Source organism: Haemaphysalis longicornis, unplaced genomic scaffold (genome assembly GCF_048455015.1).
Source record: "Haemaphysalis longicornis isolate Haplotype H1 unplaced genomic scaffold, Haemaphysalis longicornis Haplotype H1 scaffold_10, whole genome shotgun sequence".
Lineage (NCBI taxonomy): Eukaryota > Metazoa > Arthropoda > Arachnida > Ixodida > Ixodidae > Haemaphysalis > Haemaphysalis longicornis.
The window spans coordinates 149,375,277-149,396,029 of record NW_027526204.1 but is presented as its reverse complement, the minus strand read 5'-3'; the positions used below and the strand labels follow the sequence as shown (position 1 = coordinate 149,396,029).

General features: G+C 48.4%; 1 protein-coding gene across 1 annotated transcript in view; it reads right to left on the bottom strand.

Annotated features, from left to right (window-relative positions):
• Positions 1-5,122: 5,122 nt before the first annotated feature.
• Positions 5,123-20,753, bottom strand: part of LOC144158000 (sodium-dependent proline transporter-like) — a 23,406-nt gene continuing 7,775 nt past the window's right edge. Inside the window, exons 8-9 of the mRNA XM_077688694.1 lie at positions 10,384-10,670; positions 5,123-5,307 (exon numbers count right to left, since the gene is read on the bottom strand). Coding sequence (XP_077544820.1) covers positions 5,172-5,307; positions 10,384-10,670 — 423 coding nt within the window. The 3' untranslated portion in view covers positions 5,123-5,171. The remainder of the gene's footprint in view (positions 5,308-10,383; positions 10,671-20,753) is intronic.

The following is a 20,753-nucleotide window of genomic DNA, read 5'->3' as shown; positions in this document are numbered from 1 at the left end:
TCGTGGTGCTTTCGAATTTCCCAGAACACCCATGAACGAACGAACACCCATTAACCCGTTAACGGACACTGCGTTAACGAACGACTCAGAGAACACAAAAATATGTGCAAGCAAGTCTCAGCCCCAGGGCACTTGTCTGCCCACTGCGCCAGACATGGATGTTCTGTGAAATTCGAAAGCACCACGATCCTGTTTAAATCTTCAGAAACGATCACCCGCGACATATGGGAAGCCTACGCCATCCGAAAAGAAAAAGACTGTCTCAGTTCGCCATCGATTGCACTGTCGACTACATTTTCAGCAAGATTGAATAACTCCGCCTTTCACGCCATCTGAATTTTTTTCTTTATAAGTTGTGTTTGTTGTGATTAATAAATCAGTTGGTAGTGTGCGCTTCTTTTGTGTGTAATTCGTCGTCCTTGTTCCGCCTAGCGCCAGCAATGTTCCGAGAAATGTTCATGCTTCTCTCGACTCTTTGTCTGTAGGGAGTTTTCTCTAATTTTTAATGACTGCGCTGCAGGAAGAACGTAACCCTTACCAGATATTTGTACGTGGTACCTTAATTATTTACTCTTATCACGGTAACTTAACACAACAGTTTCCTTAGCAACAGTTTCCTTGTCTGTAGGGAGTTTTCTCTAATTTTTAATGACTGCGCTGCAGGAAGAACGTAACCCTTACCAGATATTTGTACGTGGTACCTTAATTATTTACTCTTATCACGGTAACTTAACACAACAGTTTCCTTAGCAAGGTTTGGGAGGGGGAAGTGCCATTTTTACAAGCAGTATCATCATCATAATTATGACCATTATCATCAGCGTTAGCACGTGAGCTTGAACAGAATCGGGCATAGAACAACACTGCTGACTGCATATCGCACGTCTGTAAGAAAACAATGAAAGACGACGGAATGAAATTTGTAATAGAGGATTTACTCTCTGAATTCCCGATGCGTAAATTTCCAGCTATCCGGAGCCCTGGCCGATGATTTTCCAGTCCAGGACACCGGGAATCGATTAGAGTTGCGGCAGCGCCGACACGTAGACACGAGACAACACTGTAGAAAAACTCCCGGTAATTTTAGTGCGCGCTACACGCCTACCGTTGCTAAAGCAGAAAAAAACGCCGCTGAAGGTTAATAGGTTACGGACTACAACGAGAGAGACGGCACCTCAAGGACCGCGTCGAGTAATGGGAACTCCTGAAGGCCTCTTTAGCGCGACCTCCTCTCTTCCTCAGGCTACGTCGTGATCAGCAGAGCTCGCAGTACGCATGCGCGAGCCGACGGCCCGCACAAACGTTGATCCTCGGCGCTAGGAGAATTCTGCACGGCGGTACCTGGTATGCGGGCATCGTGAAAACGTCTACGGGTGCCTCAGAACCCAGTGTCGACGTTTGTCGCTTTGCGGCCTGCCTGCAATGGTTCCTTGGACGTTCTGGGTCTCTCGGGCAGTGGAATGCCGGTAGGGAGCCCGCATATCCCGGCTGTCCTCTTGCTGCCTTTGCGGGTGGTATGGGTCGCTTGGGGTTTTACCTTGCCGAAGATGAAGACCATGTTAGCCCATTGCCAGAGCCCTTGCGCGTGAATTATCCTCTTCAGCCTTTCCCGTATCCGCTGTGCCGATGATTTTGAGGTGTTGGAGGAATGCCTGGTCCCTATGGTCCTTGAGCGAGCTATTGGAGAAGACATTCCGACAGGGCACCTGTCGCGGCGCAGGGCGGCTGCCAAGGCAACAGAGTATTCCAGGGGCGTCGCTGCCGTCATGGTGAAGAAACTTCCCCTACAGTGCGTACAGGACCCCGAGGACTTGATTCGTACAAAGCGCTTACTTTCTCACAAAAAACACTTTTATGAAAACAAACTGGAACATACCAGAAAACTCTTCAACGATTACTGAGCATGGACGAAAAAACAGCATTGGCTAACAAAAAAAGCCTGTTGAATCTCCCGCATGCTAAGGCGGTAATCATCAGCATCATCATGATGTAGATTCACCGTGAGATTAAAGAGATCGTCTCCGGCTAAGGGAAGCCATGGCCCAGGTCTGCCTTGTGTCGTTCTTCCGTTAATGTTTTGGTGCCGAAACCCGGGAGGATGACCGTACGCGACGAAGGAGACCACCAACATCCCCTACGGCTTGAGGTTTCGAGAAGACCGCGATTGGGACTGTTTCCGCTGATCAGCCCCCCCCCCCCCCCCCGCCCTGAGCCGGAGGTCGTGATGGCTGGCCCAGACCATCCACTGACGGCCGACAGTGTCGAATGGATAAGCTGCGCCGGCAGCAACACATCTTTCACGTAGCTACTGGAAGACTGCTCAAGGCAGTGAATGAGCTTCTGGAAGCACCGTATCCATCTCCGCACGACCTGCAAGAGACCATTGACCATCTGCACGGCAAGTACACCGCACTTCATGAGGTAGATCAAAAAATCATCGATCTTCTTGAGAGTAATGAAGTTGAATGCGACTACTCCGAAGCCTTGACGTACCAAGGAAAGATATGTCATGCCATAAACCACCTGCGGTGTGCCTTGAAGTCTCCGAAGGCTCTTGGCCTGGGAAATAAAATTGACGTCACGTTCGCCAATCCAGGTGACCCCTTTCAATGCAGCTCACGCACAGCGACCTCGGCAGTTGTCTTGCCGAAGCTACAAGTTTCTGCTTTTGACGGTGAGCCACGGGGGCCACGTGGATTGGGGTCCGTGTGGAGACGACGGCCAACAGTCACCCGAACCGTCCCGATGTCGTCGACGTGAGCACTGTGACCCGTTTGGAGCTCTACTTGCCGGCGCAGCAGACAGATGTCTTGACGTTCACATCTCTGACGAGGATCAAACAAAACAAATGCAGATGTGACCGCTTTGCGACCACTATGACGTCCGCTACCTCGTCGCAGGCTAGCGTGAGGGCAGAAGATCCTCTCGAGACCTACTGCTCCATGACGGCGGTGCAAGAACCTGTTCCATACAACACAGCGGGGGACGCGGAGAAGAGCTTATTGCCCCAAACAGAACAAGCGAAGACAATCAATACTACTACGCCCGGAAACGTTACGCAAATCTCCGTGCAAGAACAAGCCGTCGTTAGAGTGCTGGGTTCAGCCTTATGAAATGCTGAAGATGAAGCTCAGCGCAAGGACCTGCAAGTCGGTGCCGGGTACGAGGTAGCATCGGGCGTCCCAACACAAGACGGGTGTGAAGAACGTGAGGCTACGGCTGCTGCAGACCAGGACAGCTCGATTGCTTCAGCCCAAGCAGTAGACGAAAAACGTGAGGGAGAGGACGTAAAAGAAAACGTCGAAGCAGCACCGTACACGTTGGAGGACATCGTTGAAGAATTCATGAAGAGAGAGCAATTACTTAAAGATTTGGAAACCCGCGGTAAGCACAAGACTGACCCCAGAGCGCTGCTACACTCGCTGCACAAGGGATACCGCAACAGCGAAAGTTCTTGAGTTGCACAACACCTTCAGCAAAATAGATGTATCCCTGAAGGACTGAAAAAGTTTCAAAGAGCTTGAAGCGCAGTTTTGTTGGCAATCGCTTCAGGTTGGCTGCCCTTGGCTTCCTGAAAGCGGCGAGACGGCGCAAGCGGCGCTGGAAACAGAAGAGGAGACAGAGTTTACCAACAGCGCTCCCTGTTTTGACCCGGATTGAAAAGCAACTTTTAGGATTGTGGACATATTGTTCGTCGTCACCCCGATTCTCTCGCGGGTGGGAGTGAGATATGTGGTTAGTCGTTGAAGCAGTGTAACCTAAGATAAAGGTGCACGCGTGTGTATGAAAGCCTAGCAGGCTATCTTACACTGTCGCGCTCTATCGCTAGACACCTGAGCAGAGGCATGAGTCCGTCGAGAAAAGGAACGCCGTCACAATTCGCTCAAGAAAAGTGACCGACATTGTTGCGACGTGTAAATGATCCGCGCGCTCAAGGTGGAACTGCAACTAAGCGTAGGCATGCCTTCACCCAAAAAGAGCGGCGCAACTCTAACGCAACGAGGAGTCCAAGCTATTATTGAAACTCCCCGACGACCTGGGAGGCTCTTTGCGCAAGCATCATTCAATAAGGAACATGTTACAGGACGCAAGAAGGGTTCAGTTTGCGCTGCAACGATTGTACCGGAACATTGAAGGACGCCATGGTACTCCTTAATAGCAGACGTCAACGTAGCTTGCGCAGCAGTGTGTTGAATCTCCCGCTGGGAATGCGTCGTTAATCGTGAGCATCATCATCATGTATATTTACCGTGAAATTAAAAAGATCGTCCCCGCTAAGGGCAGCCATGGCCCAGGTCTGCCTCGCGTCGCTCTTCCGTTAATAGGGCCGAAAGCAGGGGGTTCTCCATTTGTTTGTTTCGCGCAGAAATCCAGGTGAGGCAAAGATTTCCAGCAACGCTTGAAAGCACAGAAAAGAAACAAAGAAACCAGGGCCACTTGCCATCTTTCCTTCCTCGTGCTCTATTGCGTTTCATTGCCATTTTTATTTATTTCCTTAGATCTAACTAAATGCTATTTGCAGACGGAAATTGTGCCTACGGGTTGGTGGGGAACAACTCACCGCGTATACCTCAAGGGAGTATACCGGATACACGTCTTTTATAAAATATACGTAATATATTTAGTAAACTGATAACGTAAAGTGAATAATTTATGTAGACAAGGCAAGTCTATTCTTCCTACGGAAGTATACATGAAAGACTAAAGAAGCTGTCCAGTCAAATCATCGTATGAACTCCTTACATGGTCGAAGAATTCGATGTGTATTAACGGTTTTAACGCAATCAAGACCAATTTTTTTCTATCAAAGAGTACAATGTGTCCTTCGCATGAAGAGACTCGTACTAAAGAACAGTGCGATCAAATTTACACCAACCGCTAAAATACGCATTGCAAGAGGGTACGAAAACAACAGACACTAAGCATGTTTGCACCCTGATCATAGCAAAAAAGTGTAATTAAAAGTCAGTATAGCGTTTCAAGGTGACTCTACCCATTTTCTTGTAGTGCCATTTTTAAATTCTAAATATTCAATCAATGGCCATATTCTGCATTATAGAAATTCTATTTCTTACAAAATCACCACTTTTCTTACTTAAAATGCGAAAAAAAGGTATTAGCACTATCACTGATTCAGATCACTATGAGAGTTCGACAGATCATTTCACACATTAAATTGGTGTACGCGGTGCCCGAGCGTTGGCGTTCATCTTGGTTGGGGCCGCCAGCTGCGTCTGAGAAATGGTTCTCTTGGCGACAGTTGCGGCCTCGCTCGTCTCAGGGAGCTCCGGTGCCTCCAGCCGACGGCTGTCGGGGGAAAAAAAGAGAAATGACTTTTCAAGATAACGTCGTTCGGCTGGGTTAATTCGAATTGTTCCTACATTTTCTTAAGCGTGGCTGTCAAACAACATTTGCTGGGGCAACCTTCTAGCCGACCTCACACGACCCGCCGTAGTAGAAAAATGTTGGCGTGGTGGCAAATTACGCTTCTTTTTCGTTTCTTTGGCCTCGGCAACGACGGATAAAACGTTTCGGTCGGCATCTTAACGCGTAAGTGCGCAATTTCATTTCATTTCATTCATCAGTAACTTAAGGGCCCAAGGCATTACATAAAGGGGGGGGGGGGCAAATACATATAGGGAAGGCAATGAATAACTATAAATTAAATACAACCATCTATCATTCGAGAAGCCATTGTAAGAGATATAGGAGGCAAACCGGTGTGAATTGCGTTTACACCTAGCAAGAGCATAAAAAAACCTGCAGAAACTTCGTCCTAAATCAAAATTGCCGAATAAATGCATAAGGCGCTATGATAGAAACCGAGTAGCTTTACAGTCGGCATCATTGATATGCAAAAATACATTACAACAATGGTATTCTTCAAGGAAGCAAAAATAAACAGTCTGATATCAAACTAGAGATGGCTTAGAGCCATATACTAATTACTTTGATGAGGCCCTATGTATATGTAGAGCACTATAGACCAAGTCTCTTAAATTGGTCTTAGCTAGTTGGCAACGGTATAATGAGTTAGACATAGAGGTATGAATGCCCGAGCGTATTTCATTAGATGCTTCCGGAGGAATAATTTATCCTTTTGAAGCGATATGTTCCGCGCTCCTTGAAAGTTGGCTGCACCCCACACAAAAATGGTGACACGAAAAATTTTTGTCGTTCGTCCTATTGTCGCGTGTCCTACACGTCTTGTATTCTTGTCGCGTCAGGATTCTGCTGTCCTGTCGCGTATTGTATTCCTTTCCTGATTTTGATGTTCCGTCGTGCCGAATCAGAGTCCTGTCGTAATCAAGATGTTCCATTGGTAGTTGCACATCATTAAATGTCATTGCTAATTGTGAAAAGTAACAAATGGTAGGGTTGTTGTGACTTGAGGAATGTTTGTGGTTGAGAAAATTGACTATCAATACGACAGAAATGTGTGTCATAATAACCAATGGCTTTGTCGCAACAACCGTACTTCTGTTGTCAGAAGAAAGCTTTTTGCCGTACGACAAGAATTCTTGTAAGTTTTTGTGCTAATGAGTGCCGGACCCTCGGAGTGGCAGCCCTTCTATATTAGCAAGGAACCCATGACCACCTACTACGACGCTGTGAAATGGTATAGTTTACTCAGGAGAGCTATGCCTCCCCCACACCCGGGTCTCGCCCGGTCGGAGGCAGTGCTCTACCGACAATTACAGACCAGTTTATTACTTGATTGATTGATTGATTGTAGGGTTTAACGCGCCGACGCAACGCAGGCGATGAGGCACACCGTAGTGGAGGGCTCCGGATTAATTTTGACCACCTGGGGATCTTTATCGTGCGCCGAAATCTCGTACACACGGGTGTTTTAAGTGCAATGCACTTCTTAAGCGACCCTGAACCTGCGTCCACCGGCGATGTCCGCGCACGTGGAGATGGGTGCGCGCAGCCTGGCCGCTGACATAGCGCATACCCACGTGGGGGATTGGCCAGGAATCTTCTCGTCTTCCTTGGCAACGGGGGGAGATGGCCGCGCGCTGCCTGGCCGCTGACATGGCACATACCCACGTGGGGGATTGGCCAAGAATCGGGCGTGAGAAGGGCTAATGCACCTGCTTAAAGGAGTACTGACACGAAATTTCAAAGCTGAGATCCGCTCTAGCAATCAAGTACAACGACAACACAAATAGGTGTCTGTGAATAAATGCATCTTTCTTTCTTTGTAGTTGTGTGTGTGTGTGTGATCTCTCTTTCGCGAACATTACCGAACCACGCAAATTCAACTCGTGCATTCGCACTTTCACATTCTTCCCCTCGGGGAAATGCGGGGAATTTTTTGCTTTCCGCCTCCATCAGAAAAGCGGCCGCCGCGGCCGGGAATCGAACCCGTGGCCTCGTGCTCAGCAGCGCAACGCCTTAGCCACTGAGCCACCGCGGCGGGTCCGGTTTATTACTTACTCCAGTGCTTGCTAAACATATATGCCCAGAGGTGTATGAGAGTGACGTGTGCAGATGTTGCGCGAAGGAGCGGGCCACTGCGGTCCACATCTTGTGGAACTGTGAACTTAATCCGTGTGAGGCCAGTGCGATGACAAAGTTTGAAGCTGCAGCGCGGAGTGGAGACTACGACATCCGACTTCAGGCCGTCCAGCAGGTCGCGGCTGCCCTCGCTAGACAGCGACCGGGGAACTCAGCGGGGGAGGGCGCGAACCTTCCGCAACCCGCGGATAGTACCCCGATGCAGTCTTAAAGGCGCTGGCGTGACGACGTCCAGGCCGTGTCGCGGTAAGACGGCACCCATGTTAGGGTAGCCCTACCGTTTGCAGGCTCTCAATAAAGTTGGTTCTCTCTATCTTCCCGTTGTGATTTTAGACTGGGACTAGTTTACACAAACAAATTGTTGAGGAAGAATTTTTTGGAGCGGCAATATAACTGCCCTGTTAAAGGGGCCTTGAAGACAAAATACAAATTTTGTTCATTAAAAGGTGTGCTTTGTCCTGATGACCAACCCAATTTTATAGCAGGCTTAAAACAAATAACGCAGATGCAAAGAAAGCAGCGGAGAATCTCCGGTCACTTTCCAGGTTTTTTCTGTGACGTCACATAATCTTGTTCATTCGTATGGCGGCCGCCAATCTAAGCCACCGCCAACGAAAATGACTGGGCGATTGCAGTGGAGCCTCTAGTTCTGTTTGGTTATACAAGTTGACTGCTAACGTTCATGATTTAGGGATTAAATACCAGCCAAGAAAGCAGAGACACAAGGAAAGAAGCAGACAGGACGATCGTTTTGTCTGTTTCTTTCCTTGTGTCTCCGTGTTCTTTGCTGGTTTTTAATGCCTAAATCATGAACTAACAGGCCCAGTTTTCCGCGTTGCTAACGTTCAGTAACAAACTGACAACTACGGCTTTATGCCGGCCTGTATTACATCTCTCCGCCCCATATTACGTCACTGTAGCGCGAAATTCGAAACATTTTACATATATTTCGCGTTTACACGGTCAAAAAATGTCTTTCGTGGTAGAAAGGGATCCTGGTGAGCTGGCATAAACTAGACTTTTAAATTGCCCAAAGTTGTAATTTGTCTTCATAGCTCTTTATTACGAGTCAATGGAGGCCGTAGAACGTAATTTTCTTAAAGGGAAACTGAAGTGATTTGTAAAGATTGTGGGATAACTAGCGCAAATTGTAGTCCGGAATCCATAGGCCATGTTTCGACCACTCTGAGTGTGTTTAAAATAACTTATTTATAGAAAAATAAATTCGAAAAATCTGTCCTTCTCTTTGCATCCTCGCCCATTTTCTGTGGCGTTTTTGTGGGACGTCAGGAGGAGATGACTTCGCTTGACTGAGCTACTGCACGGCGTGATGACCTTCTGGTACAGTCCGTCGGCTCAGCGCCGTCCACTGTCCGCCGGCCGCCGACGGGTCTTAGAAATTCATCCGCTCAGTTGAAACGAAGAAACAACAAGTTTGTGAATGGAATAATGTTTCTTTCTTTACGTTTTAAGTTTGTACACTGTATCTAGCTCCAACTCAAGGTCGCTCCACACAAGTGGTGCACAAGGGCACATGCGACGCTTCGCTGACTGGTACGCTAGTAGTAAAAGTAGGAAAACTTAAAGCCACTTGAAGGCGGAAGAAGAGTCAGCGAAGTCAATATATGTACTAAGGAAATAAAATCAACTGAAACTTTCACCGTACAGCGTAAAACTAGGGAGCAAGAAGCACTTTCTTGCACTGGGTGGACAAGCACAGCGGTCAGCAGATCGACTACGCATCTGCGAACACTTTTCCGCGAAAGAAATGCAATTGCTAGATGTGAGATATTGTGGAAATTTGGGAAATGCTTACTGCGCGAGCGCTATACAACAAATAGTCACACAAGCTGCTTGAAAAAGTGAAAATAAATAAAAGCGTAAACTAGTTATACATTAATACCTCATATTTCCAATGCAGGCAGCGCTGGCCCGTGGCCGAGTGGTCTGGAGCGCTAGGCATGCATTGTACAAGTTGCAAGTTTAAATCCCTCAGGATACATTCTTCTTTTTTTGTAAGTTGATTTTTTCGTTTCCGGACAATTTTTTCTCTACTGAGTTCGCCATTTCTGGGCTATAATGTTTACTGCCCCACGAACGAGTTCGCAGAACACGCGCAGACTGACACTGACACTGATGCGCTAGCGAGTTCTTGTTGGCGTGCTGTTGCCATAAGCACCGACTGCTTGCGGGCAGTGGGCGCAGGACAGAATCAGCAGACCCTTGGCCTGGTGCGAACACGCTTTTTACCATACAGGCATTAATGAGGCAAGCCCCAAATATGGAGGGCAAGAGAATGTCATTTGAGCATCTGCGGGTACGCGGAGGGCGTTCATCCACTGAGCAGGCCTCGGCTAGTGATTGCTACGATTTCAAGCTGTCCTGGGAAGCTTATCTTACCCGTTTTAAAGCCAACGTGACACAAGCGTGGTATGGCGATTATTGAGACATCGAGAATGCCCATCCAACGAGAACTTCGGATGTCAAGCATGTTGTTTTACAGAACCGAAACCGAAATTTGTTTAAAAGCTAATCTTGGACATCGTCCAATCACGGTGCACCTCCTCCAGACATCACAGCGTTTAGTTGGTGCGGCCGCAGCTGACCGCGCATGGCAGTTGTTCGCCTATCGGGCTTTATAAAATAATTACCAACTTATCAACCGGATAGACAATGAGAAGTGTGTTAATTTGAGCCAGTCTACGCAGTGCAAGGAAAAACAGGAGCTCGAGAAATTCACTTCAGTGTCCCTTTAAGCTGCAAAAATGTGACACATCAAACTTTACAGATGGTACGTCGGGTTTCCTCGCCGCGTCCCCGTAGAAATAACTATAAATAACTAAAAAAACTGCCACAAACCGGGTCGCAATATGGAAAGAAGTGAGGCTGCGTGGAGTCACGGGGTCTGGATAGTCGTCGCTGATGGAGGGGAACAGCGAGGCGATGTCGTAGGGCGGTGAGTTCAGGCGCAGGGGCGATGGTGCGGGAGGCCGAAGGATGTCGGCCGAGATCCGCTTGCTGCCCTGTGCACCCCCCCAGAGAGCAGCTCCACATTTGTGGAGAGCCTTCTTGTGGTACTCGTAGTGCAGAGGAACATCCCAGTTTGGTCCCCAGCGCATGGACGGGAGCAGGCACAGTGTTGATCGCTGTCCGTGGTGTGGAGAGAGTGAAGGCGTGATCTGATGACATTTCCGCGTTCGGCCACACTTCGACCAATAAGCACAACAGCTAGGCTGTATTCCCACTCCAACCATGTGCCTCACAGTACTCATTTAACCACCTTGTCCTATAAGCACAAAGGCTTAACTATATTCGAACTCCAGCCATGCGGCTTGCAGTGCTAATTTCGCGAGCTCGGGTCACAAACACAATGTCTAAACAATATCTCAACTACAGCAATGTGGCTTTTAGTGCTCAATAGGGTACTTTGACCTATAAGCACATTGGCTAAACGTATTCCAACTCCTACCATATGGCTCGCAGTACGCATTTGGCCACCCCAGCCCACAAAAACATTGGCTAATCTATACCTCAACTCCAACAATATGGCTGGAAGTCCCAATTCGGCTACTTTGGCCCATAAGCACAATGGGTAAACTATATCCCTACTCCAACCATGTGGCTCGCAGTACTTATTCGGCCACCTCAGCCCACAAGCTCAATGTTTAAACTATATGCTAACTACAACCATATTTGCCTCAAAGTAGTAATGTGGTCACCCCAGTCCACAAACACAATGGGTAAACTATATCTCAACTCCCACAATGTGGCTCCGAGTCCGCCAAACTTTGGCCCTTAAGCACGATGGCGTAACTACATCCCAACTGTAACTATTAAGCTCGCAATACGAATTTGGCCACCTCGGGCCGAAAACACAATTTCTAAACTATATCTAAACTCCAACCATGTGGCTCACAGTACTCATTTACCGAACTCACCCTGTAAGCGCAATGCCTAAACTATACTCCAACTCCAACCATTTGGCCATTTGGCTCGCAGTACTCATTTAGCCACCTGGGGCCCCAAGGACAATGGGTAAACTGTATCTCAACCCCAACAATGTGCTCTCAGTCCTTAGTCGGCTACTTTGGCCCTTAAGCACAATGGCTAAACAATATCTCATCTCCAACCATTTGGCTCGCAGTGCTCATTTGGCCACCTCGGTTCACAAGCACAATGGCTAAGCGGTATCTCAACTGCAACAATATGGCTCCACTCCTCAATCGACTACTTTGGCCCTTAAGCAAACTATATCCCATCTCGAACCACTTGGCTCGCAATACTCATTTGGCCACCTCGGGCCACAAGCACAACGGCTTAACTATATCTTAAAGGAGCCATAAAGAGAAAACAAAACTTTGTTTTATTTGAAAGATTAGGTGTTTCATAGTACCCCAAGCGCTTTCCCGGAAGCAAATGATGCTTTATTCACTGAGAAATAAGGCAATTTAAGCCAAAATTTTAAATCTCCCGCTAAAATTTCACATTTCGTCACGTGAACAATGGCGTCATACGAGCCGTTCCATGAAACAGATACTTAGTATGTCGACTCCATATAGCACCCACACGCGGGAGTCGGCCGAGATGGCGGCCATTTGAAAAATACTAGTAAAACCGAGTGCACTCGCAGCCCTAGTCACGGAATCGCCTGATCCGGAGAACAAAACTCTCGCCGAGGAGCTCGGGCTTGCATTTAACAACCTCACACCACTTGAACGCTCAATGCTTCTAAGTGCACGAGCGGCAAGAGTTGTGGGATACGCGGTGGACGGGAAAGCGACCGTTCCGCGATAGCCACAACAGTCGAAAGCCCAGCCGTCGGCACCGCTGCCTCGTCAGCCCCGTCGCGACGGACGAATACAGACTGGTACGTATGTGCCGTTTTTTCAATTTCAGTAGCAGTATCGCTTATGCCAGTTGGCCGGTGTCGTGTATGGAAAGCCGTTCGCTCGAGCTCTCTGCTCCGACCAGAAAGATTCGAGCGTCAATGTGCGGTGTGTACTTCAATTTTTTTTCCCAAGGTCAGAGCGTTTCGCCGAGGTTCGTCGTTGGGCAGCACATGAAAGGAGATCTCACCGGCGGGGATGTCGCACTCCCTCGACGATTTGCCCGTACCACATGGGCATTTCAAAACACAGCAACGAAATTTTATTGTAAAGTACTCGAACAAACTGAAGTTTTCAGTGGTTGTAAACTGTAAACGAGCTCGTAACGACAGCAGCAAGCCAACACGACCTCCATACCGAAACCTGTGTGACGAGTGGCACTATCTCGTTGCTGCTCTGTGTTCCTTACTCCCCTTGTTTCTATTTTTACCTTTGCTGTTTGGCGATATGACGGCCCACCTCCTGTGAAGGGATTACGATACCAAGCAAGGTCGCGGCTGTGCGTGCTGGGACGGTTCGTTGGCCCCGAGAAGCCTTGTACCCGAAAATTCGTCTGCGCGACTGTGGCGACGGCGAGATGTCGAGTTCGGCTGGCGGTAGTTTCGTACGCATTGGCATACACGCTTGCGTGTTCGTTCGGAACTTCAACCGTTTACTCTACCGTTCCTTGTCATAAAAAGAATGTGCAGTATGTTTCACGGGCATTTAGCTCGCTATGCAAACTGTAAGCCCTGCCTAACATGCGTTTGCTTTTGCCGGCCTCCGCCAATCGCAGAGCATTCTCGAGTGACATCATAGGTTCTGTTGCGGAAAATGAGCTGGTGGGTCGCATGGTCATTTTCTTTTTTTCCTAATTATGTAGCTTATTTGAGCGAAGTTTGCGTTATAAGTGGTGTCGTTATGGTTCTAACGAGGCAATCTTTCGAATGAACCAAACTTGTGTTTTCTCTTCATGGCTCCTTTAACTCCAACCATGGGTCTCACAGTTCTCTTATGGTTACTTTTCCCCATAAGCGTGATGGCTACACCATATGTGGACGTTATCCATATGACACGCAAAACTCATTTGGTTACTTTGCACAAGCCCAATGCCTAAACTATGTTCCACCTACAACTGTGCAGCTTGCAGAGTTCCGCCAGCTGGAACCTTTGCGATGCCCAGCTAGCTCTTGGCACCGAATCGATGATGATGATGGTTGGTGTTTCATGGCGCAAGGCCAACGAGGGCAAAGAGCGCCAAAGAAGTTATATGATGAAGCGAAGTGATTACCACAAAAAGGTAGGTATAAAAACATGTAAATCGGACATAGTAAAATCAATTAAAGGTAATGCTGATGGCTGGTGTATAGGGCCAGATTTGATTATGCGTGATATGAGATAAGGTTTAAAAACTTAACATCTGACAAATAATCAAACACACGTTTCATAGAAACACTGGCATCGTCACCTAGAAATAGCGATGGATGTAGTGGGATATGTTGTCTGTAGAGTTCTCTGAAGTGTTTGTGTCGTGTTGTGTGAAGTGCCTTGCATGTTATTAGTATGTGGACCACGGATAGGCCCTCCCCGCACCTGCTACACAGGGGTCTTGGAGATCCCGTGAGCAGGTGGGAATGTGTTGCATCCGTGTGGCCTATCCGTAATCGAGCCAGGGTAACTTCGTTGTGTCTGTTGTGAGTATCAGTGGTGTATGCTCCCAAAAGTGGCTTTATAATGTGTAGTTTGTTGTCAGTCTGTTGATTCCAGTGCGCTTGCCATGTTGTGTGAAGGTGTTGTCTGATGTGTGGTTTCAAGTCGGTGTAGGGTAATGTGGTTATGTCTACTGCATTCGAGAGTGTAGCAGCAGCAGCCATTCGATCTGCTGCTTCGTTCCCGACTATACCACAGTGGCCAGGGACCCAGCAAAGAACAAGTTCAAATGTGCGCATATACATAGACATAACACCCTTAACTATTAAATTTATAACGTGATTTTTTGAAGACTTTGTTGACGACAACGCCCGCACAACACTGAGAGAACCTGTATATATAATAGATTGTGGGATGTGGCTTTGAAGGATATGATTAACAACCAGAAGTGCACCATAAGCCTCTGCCGTAAAGATACTTGTATTACTGTTAAGAGTTCTAGTGACACTAAGCCCGGGCCCATGCGCCGCGCAGGACACCGAGGTGGAAGTTTTAGAGGCGTCCGTATAAAATTCAGAATAATGATACTTCTCCTGCAAATACAAGAAGTGCTGCAGAATTGCACATGTGGGAGCTCGGTTTTTATCTACATGTGTAAATGATGTGTCGCATGAGACAGGGCGGAGATGCCATGGTGCTATGAAATCTGTTACAGAACTTTTGATGGTATCTAAAAAGGAGACAGCAAGCTCTGACGCTTCTTCTCTAACTCTGTAAGAGAAGGGCGCAGAGAACGATGGTCGATTTAAAAGGAGTTCAGAAATGGAGGTATCATGAAAAACTGATTTAAAAGGATGGTGAGGCATGGATGAAATTTTAAAAGCATAAAGGAGGTCTGTGTATGCTCGCTGACGTTGTAGGTTCCATTTGTTGCACTCAACATACAGGCTTTCGACCGGACTAGTTCGGAAGGCACCACATGACAAGCGGAGCCCTAGATGAAGCACTGGGTCCAGCATTTTGAGGGATGTTTTACTTGCTGACCCATAAACAACGCTACCATAGTCCAATCGTGAACCTATCAAGCTGGTAAAAACACGTAAGAGAAGTTGTTTGTCAGCACAAAAAGAGATGTGCGACAGAACCTTCAAGATATTCATTGTTTTTAAGCGTTTATGTTTTAGTTGTTTGAGGTGTGGGATGAATGTCAGATTTTCGTGAAAGATAATACCTAAGAACTTGTGTTCCTTTCTTACAGGAATCGAGACACCATTGAGTTGAATGTCTGGATCCGGCCGGATGCCACGCTTCTTGGAAAACAAAACACAAGTGCACTTTCCAGGATTAAATTTAAAACCATTGCTATCTGCCCAGCCAGCTAGCTTGTTAACACCAAGCTGGACTTGGCGCTCGCAGATAGACAGGTTACAAGACTTAAAGGATAATTGCACGTCGTCTACATAGATTGAGCAGGAAATGGTTGGTGGCAGAGCCTTCCGAAGAGAGTTCATTTTTACAATAAACAAAGTGCAACTCAAAACTCCACCTTGCGGAACACCGTTTTCCTGCACATGAACTCTAGAGAGTGCTGTTCCAACTCGCACGCGAAACGTTCTTTCAGAGAGGTAACTGGCAAGCTTGTTCCACATGTTACCCGACATACCAAAGGACTTCAAATCGCTGAGGATGCCGTACCGCCAAGCAGTGTCGTACGCCTTTTCAAGATCAAAGAATACTGTCATACAGTACTGCTTATGGAGGTAGGCATCTTTAATATACGACTCTAACGCAACGAGTTGATCGTTCGTAGATCGCCCCGCCCTAAAGCCTGCCTGGCAGCTCTCGAGAAGACCATTGTACTCTAAGAAGTACACGAGTCTCCTGTTTATCATCTTCTCGAAGAGCTTACACAGGCAGCTTGTCAGGGCAATGGGGCGATAACTGGCGGGAGAGGAAGGGTCCTTCCCTTCCTTTAGGAAAGCCACTACTATGGCCTCCCTCCAAGAGCGTGGTGAGTGCCCCGAAAGAAATATTTTATTGTAGAGGTGAAGAAGTGTTTCAAGCGTGTCTGCATGTAAGTGTTGTATCATTGTGTATGAAATCCTGTCTGCACCTGGAGCTGAAGGTTTACAAGTACCGAGTGCGACCTTCAGCTCATGAAGTGAAAAGGGGGTGTTATAGGATGAGTTCGACTTATTAGTGTCTCGCAAGGACTTCTTCTCACATGATGCTTTGTGTTTAATGAAAGTGTTGGTGTAGTGTGCTGAACTGGACACGTGTTCGAAGTGTTGAGCAAGTGTGTTAGCCTGGTCTTCCAGTGTGTCCCCTGTTGTACTAACCAGGGGCAGGCTGTGTGTCTGTTGTCCTTTTAGTTTTCGTATTCGTGTCCAGACTTTGTGTGTGTCAGTGTAGGAGTTGATGGAAGTGAGGAAGGTGCGCCAACTCTCCCTTTTCGCCTCACGACGCACTCGCTTCCCAAAAGTCTTTGCCCGTTTAAAAGAAATGAGGTTATGTGACCTGGGGTACCGGCGAAGGACACCCCACGCCTTGTTCTGGGCCTCTCGCGCCCGCCTGCAGTCCTCGTTCCACCAGGGCCTCCTTGGGGTGCGGGACCCACTGGAGGCCTGGGGAATGGACTTTTCGGCAGCGTCGAGGATGTGCGCCGTGACGAGTTGGGCGGCCTCCTCAACGTGTAGGTGTTTTATGGATGTGTGGTGTAGTTGAGATGTTTGTGTGAATGTGCTCCAGTTTGCTTGTGATTCATTAAACCTGTTATGGGAAGATGGACTGCTCGGGCCTGTACCTATATACGTTAATGAAGTGGGGAAATGGTCACTACCATATGGGTCCGTGCCCACACCCCACTCAAGACATGGAAAGAGAACTGCGGAACCAATAGCCAAGTCAAGATGCGAGTATGTATTGTGTCCTAAGTTATGGTATGTAGGCTGTTTTTTGTTGAAAAGGCATGCTCCGGAGGATGTAAGAAACTTCTCTATCAGGCGACCCCGGGCATCCGTACGGGAAGAGCCCCAAAGAGAGTTGTGCGCATTAAGGTCGCCTGTTAGTATGTATGGTTCGGGCAGCTGGTCGACCAGCGCCTCGAAATCAGAGCTCAGAAGTGCATGATCAGGAGGAATGTAGATGGAGCATACCGTTATCAACCTATTAAATATTATGGTACGGATCGCTACAGCCTCGAGGACAGTGTTTAAAGAGAGAGGGTGGCATGCTAATGATTTCCGGGCGATAATGGCCACACCTCCTGAAGAGTGGGTGCAGCCAACCCTGTCCTTTCGGAATACCATGTACCTATTTAAGAAATTTGTTTGTTTAGAATTGAGGTGGGTTTCCTGCAGACACATGATACTTGGCTGACTGGCATGCAGAATCTCATACACATCGTCAAGATTTTTAAGGAGGCCTCTGCAGTTCCATTGAATAATGTTTTCTGTTCCCATTATTTAAATTTAAGAATGACTGGAGTGTGTGTGTTCGTGTGTGTTCATGTGTCGTCTTTCGGAGCTGTTACTCTTGGATTAGGCTTTTTAGGCCTTTCTACTGGCTTGGCCGTCGGAGGCCGCTCCTTGCGCTGCGTTGCAGGCAGGAACGGCCCGACATCCATTTCGTCGTCGGATGTCCGAGGGGTGCCCGACGGACCGGGCCCCCCGGACTTGGGCCCCCTTCGGGAGCCCTTCGTTTGAGCCGCCACCGCCGCGGGCGTTGGGGACGCCAAAAGTGGCACGGGCGGTGCGGTGGCGGTGGGAGCCGATGCGGGGCCCGTGGTGTCCATCACCTCGGTACCCTCCAATGCACTGGAGGACGGGGAGACAGAGGCGGGAGCGGCACCGGTCCCGACAGAAGTGGTTTGCGCCACAACCGCTGCTGCCTCAGCAAGCGGCGTGGTGCCGGGTTGGGCTGCGTGAGGCAACCCAGGGGGGGGGGGGGCGGGGGCGGGACCAGGTCAGACTCGCTGAACTGGGTCCCTGTGGACACCAGACGCCGCTCCGCCCCCCGGCGAGCCGCGTCGGCGTACCTCCCCAGAGGGAAAGAGGCGAACCTTTTTCTCGCCTCCGGGAAGGTGATGTTCTCAGTTACCTTGATGTTGATTATCTTTTTCTCAAGTTGGAACTTCTCACACTTTCGGGAGTACGCTGCATGCGGCCCGCCGCAGTTCACACAAGACAGGGTATCGGATGGACAATTATCGCTTGGATGATCGTCCGCCGCGCATTTCGCACACGTCGTTCGGCCACGGCAAGAGTTGGTACCATGCCCGAACCGCTGGCACTTAAAACAGCAGCGCGGGTTCGGGATGTACGGACGGATGGAGCAACGGATAAAACCTGCATATATATGTTGTGGGAGAACGGCGCGGTCAAAGGTCAAGATGATGTGCTTGGTGGGAATCTCTTTGTCGTCTCTACGGATGGTGATGCGTCTCACGGCAGTGACGCCCTGATACTTCAACCCGGCAAGGAGATCCGCATCGGTTTCGTTCAGGAGATCTGGCTCTGATATCACACCCTGCGAGCTGTTGAGGCTCCGGTGGGGTGTGACCCTGATGTCAAGATCAGCCAGTCTAGTCTGAGCTAGAAGCTTTGTGGACTGCTGCTTGTCATTTACCTCGATGAGGAGTTCACCAGTTCTTTGTTTTTTGGCCTGATGTGATTTTCCTATTATGGCTTCAAGATACTTGGCGATCAAGAAGACTGACTGAGATGCAAGAGGGTGGGTTGGATTCAGGGACTCCATGACAAGAAATCGAGAGTAATGATCTGGTTCAGGAAATGTCAAAGATGGCAATGGGGGAAACGATACTTCGGTGCGGCCCCTTTTAGGGGGCCGATCACGGTTGGGGGGGGGGGGTTTAGACAATACCATAAAGCATAGTATAAAAGCAGGGAGACGGGGGTACTTTCTCCTTTGACCTTACCCTGGTAGTCAAAGAGGTCCCGGAGCTCCCTGCCTGGTAGACAGGCAGGGAGCCCATCGGCCGGAGCTTGACCAAGGCTCCGACGGCCACCGTTTACGGCTTCTACCCTTCACCTTTAAACACCTCGCCACGGTTGGACACGGCTTATGTTGGGAGCTCGGGGTCCGCGGTGTCGCTGCTCACCGTCACCATGAATACTCAAGGTGCCCCGTGCGGGGTCTTGGCACCGAATCAATGTGAAGCGAAGTTAAAAGCAGTTTGCGCCGAAACACGTGCGACAAGTAGGGAAATAACTGCCTTTTCGAGTTACGTGAGATCAAAATCGCATGTCTGCGCACGTAATGAACCGAACACACGCGAACTGACACGGCACGAATTGCACGCTACTAACCCAAGGTCTCAGACTTTTCGCAGTTTGCACGAAAGCACTCACATACATACACACGCACATGCACATTGTGTGCATTTTGAATTTGCCAGCACGGCATATTTATATATGACGTAAGAAGAGGATAATTTTTTACTTTCATTAGTTTGTGAACCAACAGTCGATGGGAAATATATGGATATCAATTTGACACCTTTCGTCCGGTTGTTTGGTTAGAAAGTGTTGCTGTGCTTTTTTTATAGAACCGAGAATATAGTCACGCAACAAAGTTAATGCTTTGTGAGCGCGTTGTCGGCCGTATTTAGTTTTCTGCGCCGAATGTCTGGAACACTATGAGAGCGGCTCACTGGGTAGCCTGTTGGTAACAGCATAAGTGAATGTTAAAAATTGGATATTGCCAAAATCAACCCATCTAATTCAGTGGTCACATCCCATGCCCTGCGAAAGGCCGCCCATGCATGAGACCGCGAGCAACATTCAAACAGGCAGCAGTGAGCCTGGCTCAAGAAACGGCAGCTAGGGCGGCACAGGCAAGAAGGGTCCAGCAGCGATGGAATGCTGTGATGCTCGAGTCGTGGATTGTCTGGTGTAAACGTTCCGCTTGAACATGATATCCACATTGCCACCGCAGGAGGTGCAAAAGTGCGGTGTCATCCATTCATCACCAACTTGTAATATTGTAGATGATAATAATCGGCATCATAACGACCTTCACTGTGATAGAAGACATTGAAGTTTCATTAAAGCGAAGTAAGTAGACATGGGCGGGACACGTCATCCACATGAGGGACAAAATGTTCACTATTTATATGACAGATTGACTGCCAATAGACCGCAAGCGCAACAGTTGTCGGCCAAGGACGCGATAGACGGATGAACGGCGAAAATTTGAGGGCAAAGAATGGACTCGGCCAGTAGATGGTAGGCGTGGCTGGAGATAACCTGGTTATGCAGTACACACAACAAGGCTGATGATAATAAGGGTGACCGAGATCACTACCGTGTTCCAGAAGTAGGGCATATCGTTCTACACTTCCCTTTACAGAACGACCACAAAAGGTTAGAAGCAGGGAGGCGACTGAACCTTCCCCTCTTTACGTTCCTTACAACCAGCACCAATAAAGCGGACACCAAACACGCTGCGGTGGCTACATTCACTTAATTATCACTGCTTTGCTATGATTCGACGGTCGAAGGTAAACAAAATTTTCTCTAGTCTATGTAAAGCGAAGGACCTCAGCCCCGGAAAAACTGGTGAAATAAAGTTTATTCACACTCTCACTCTCATGCACAGCACTTGTCATTCACAGAACGGTGTGCAGAATTCGCGGCAAGAACGCCGCTACTCTGCAGGAACCCTCCAGAAGCACTCCGAATCGGCAATTCAGTA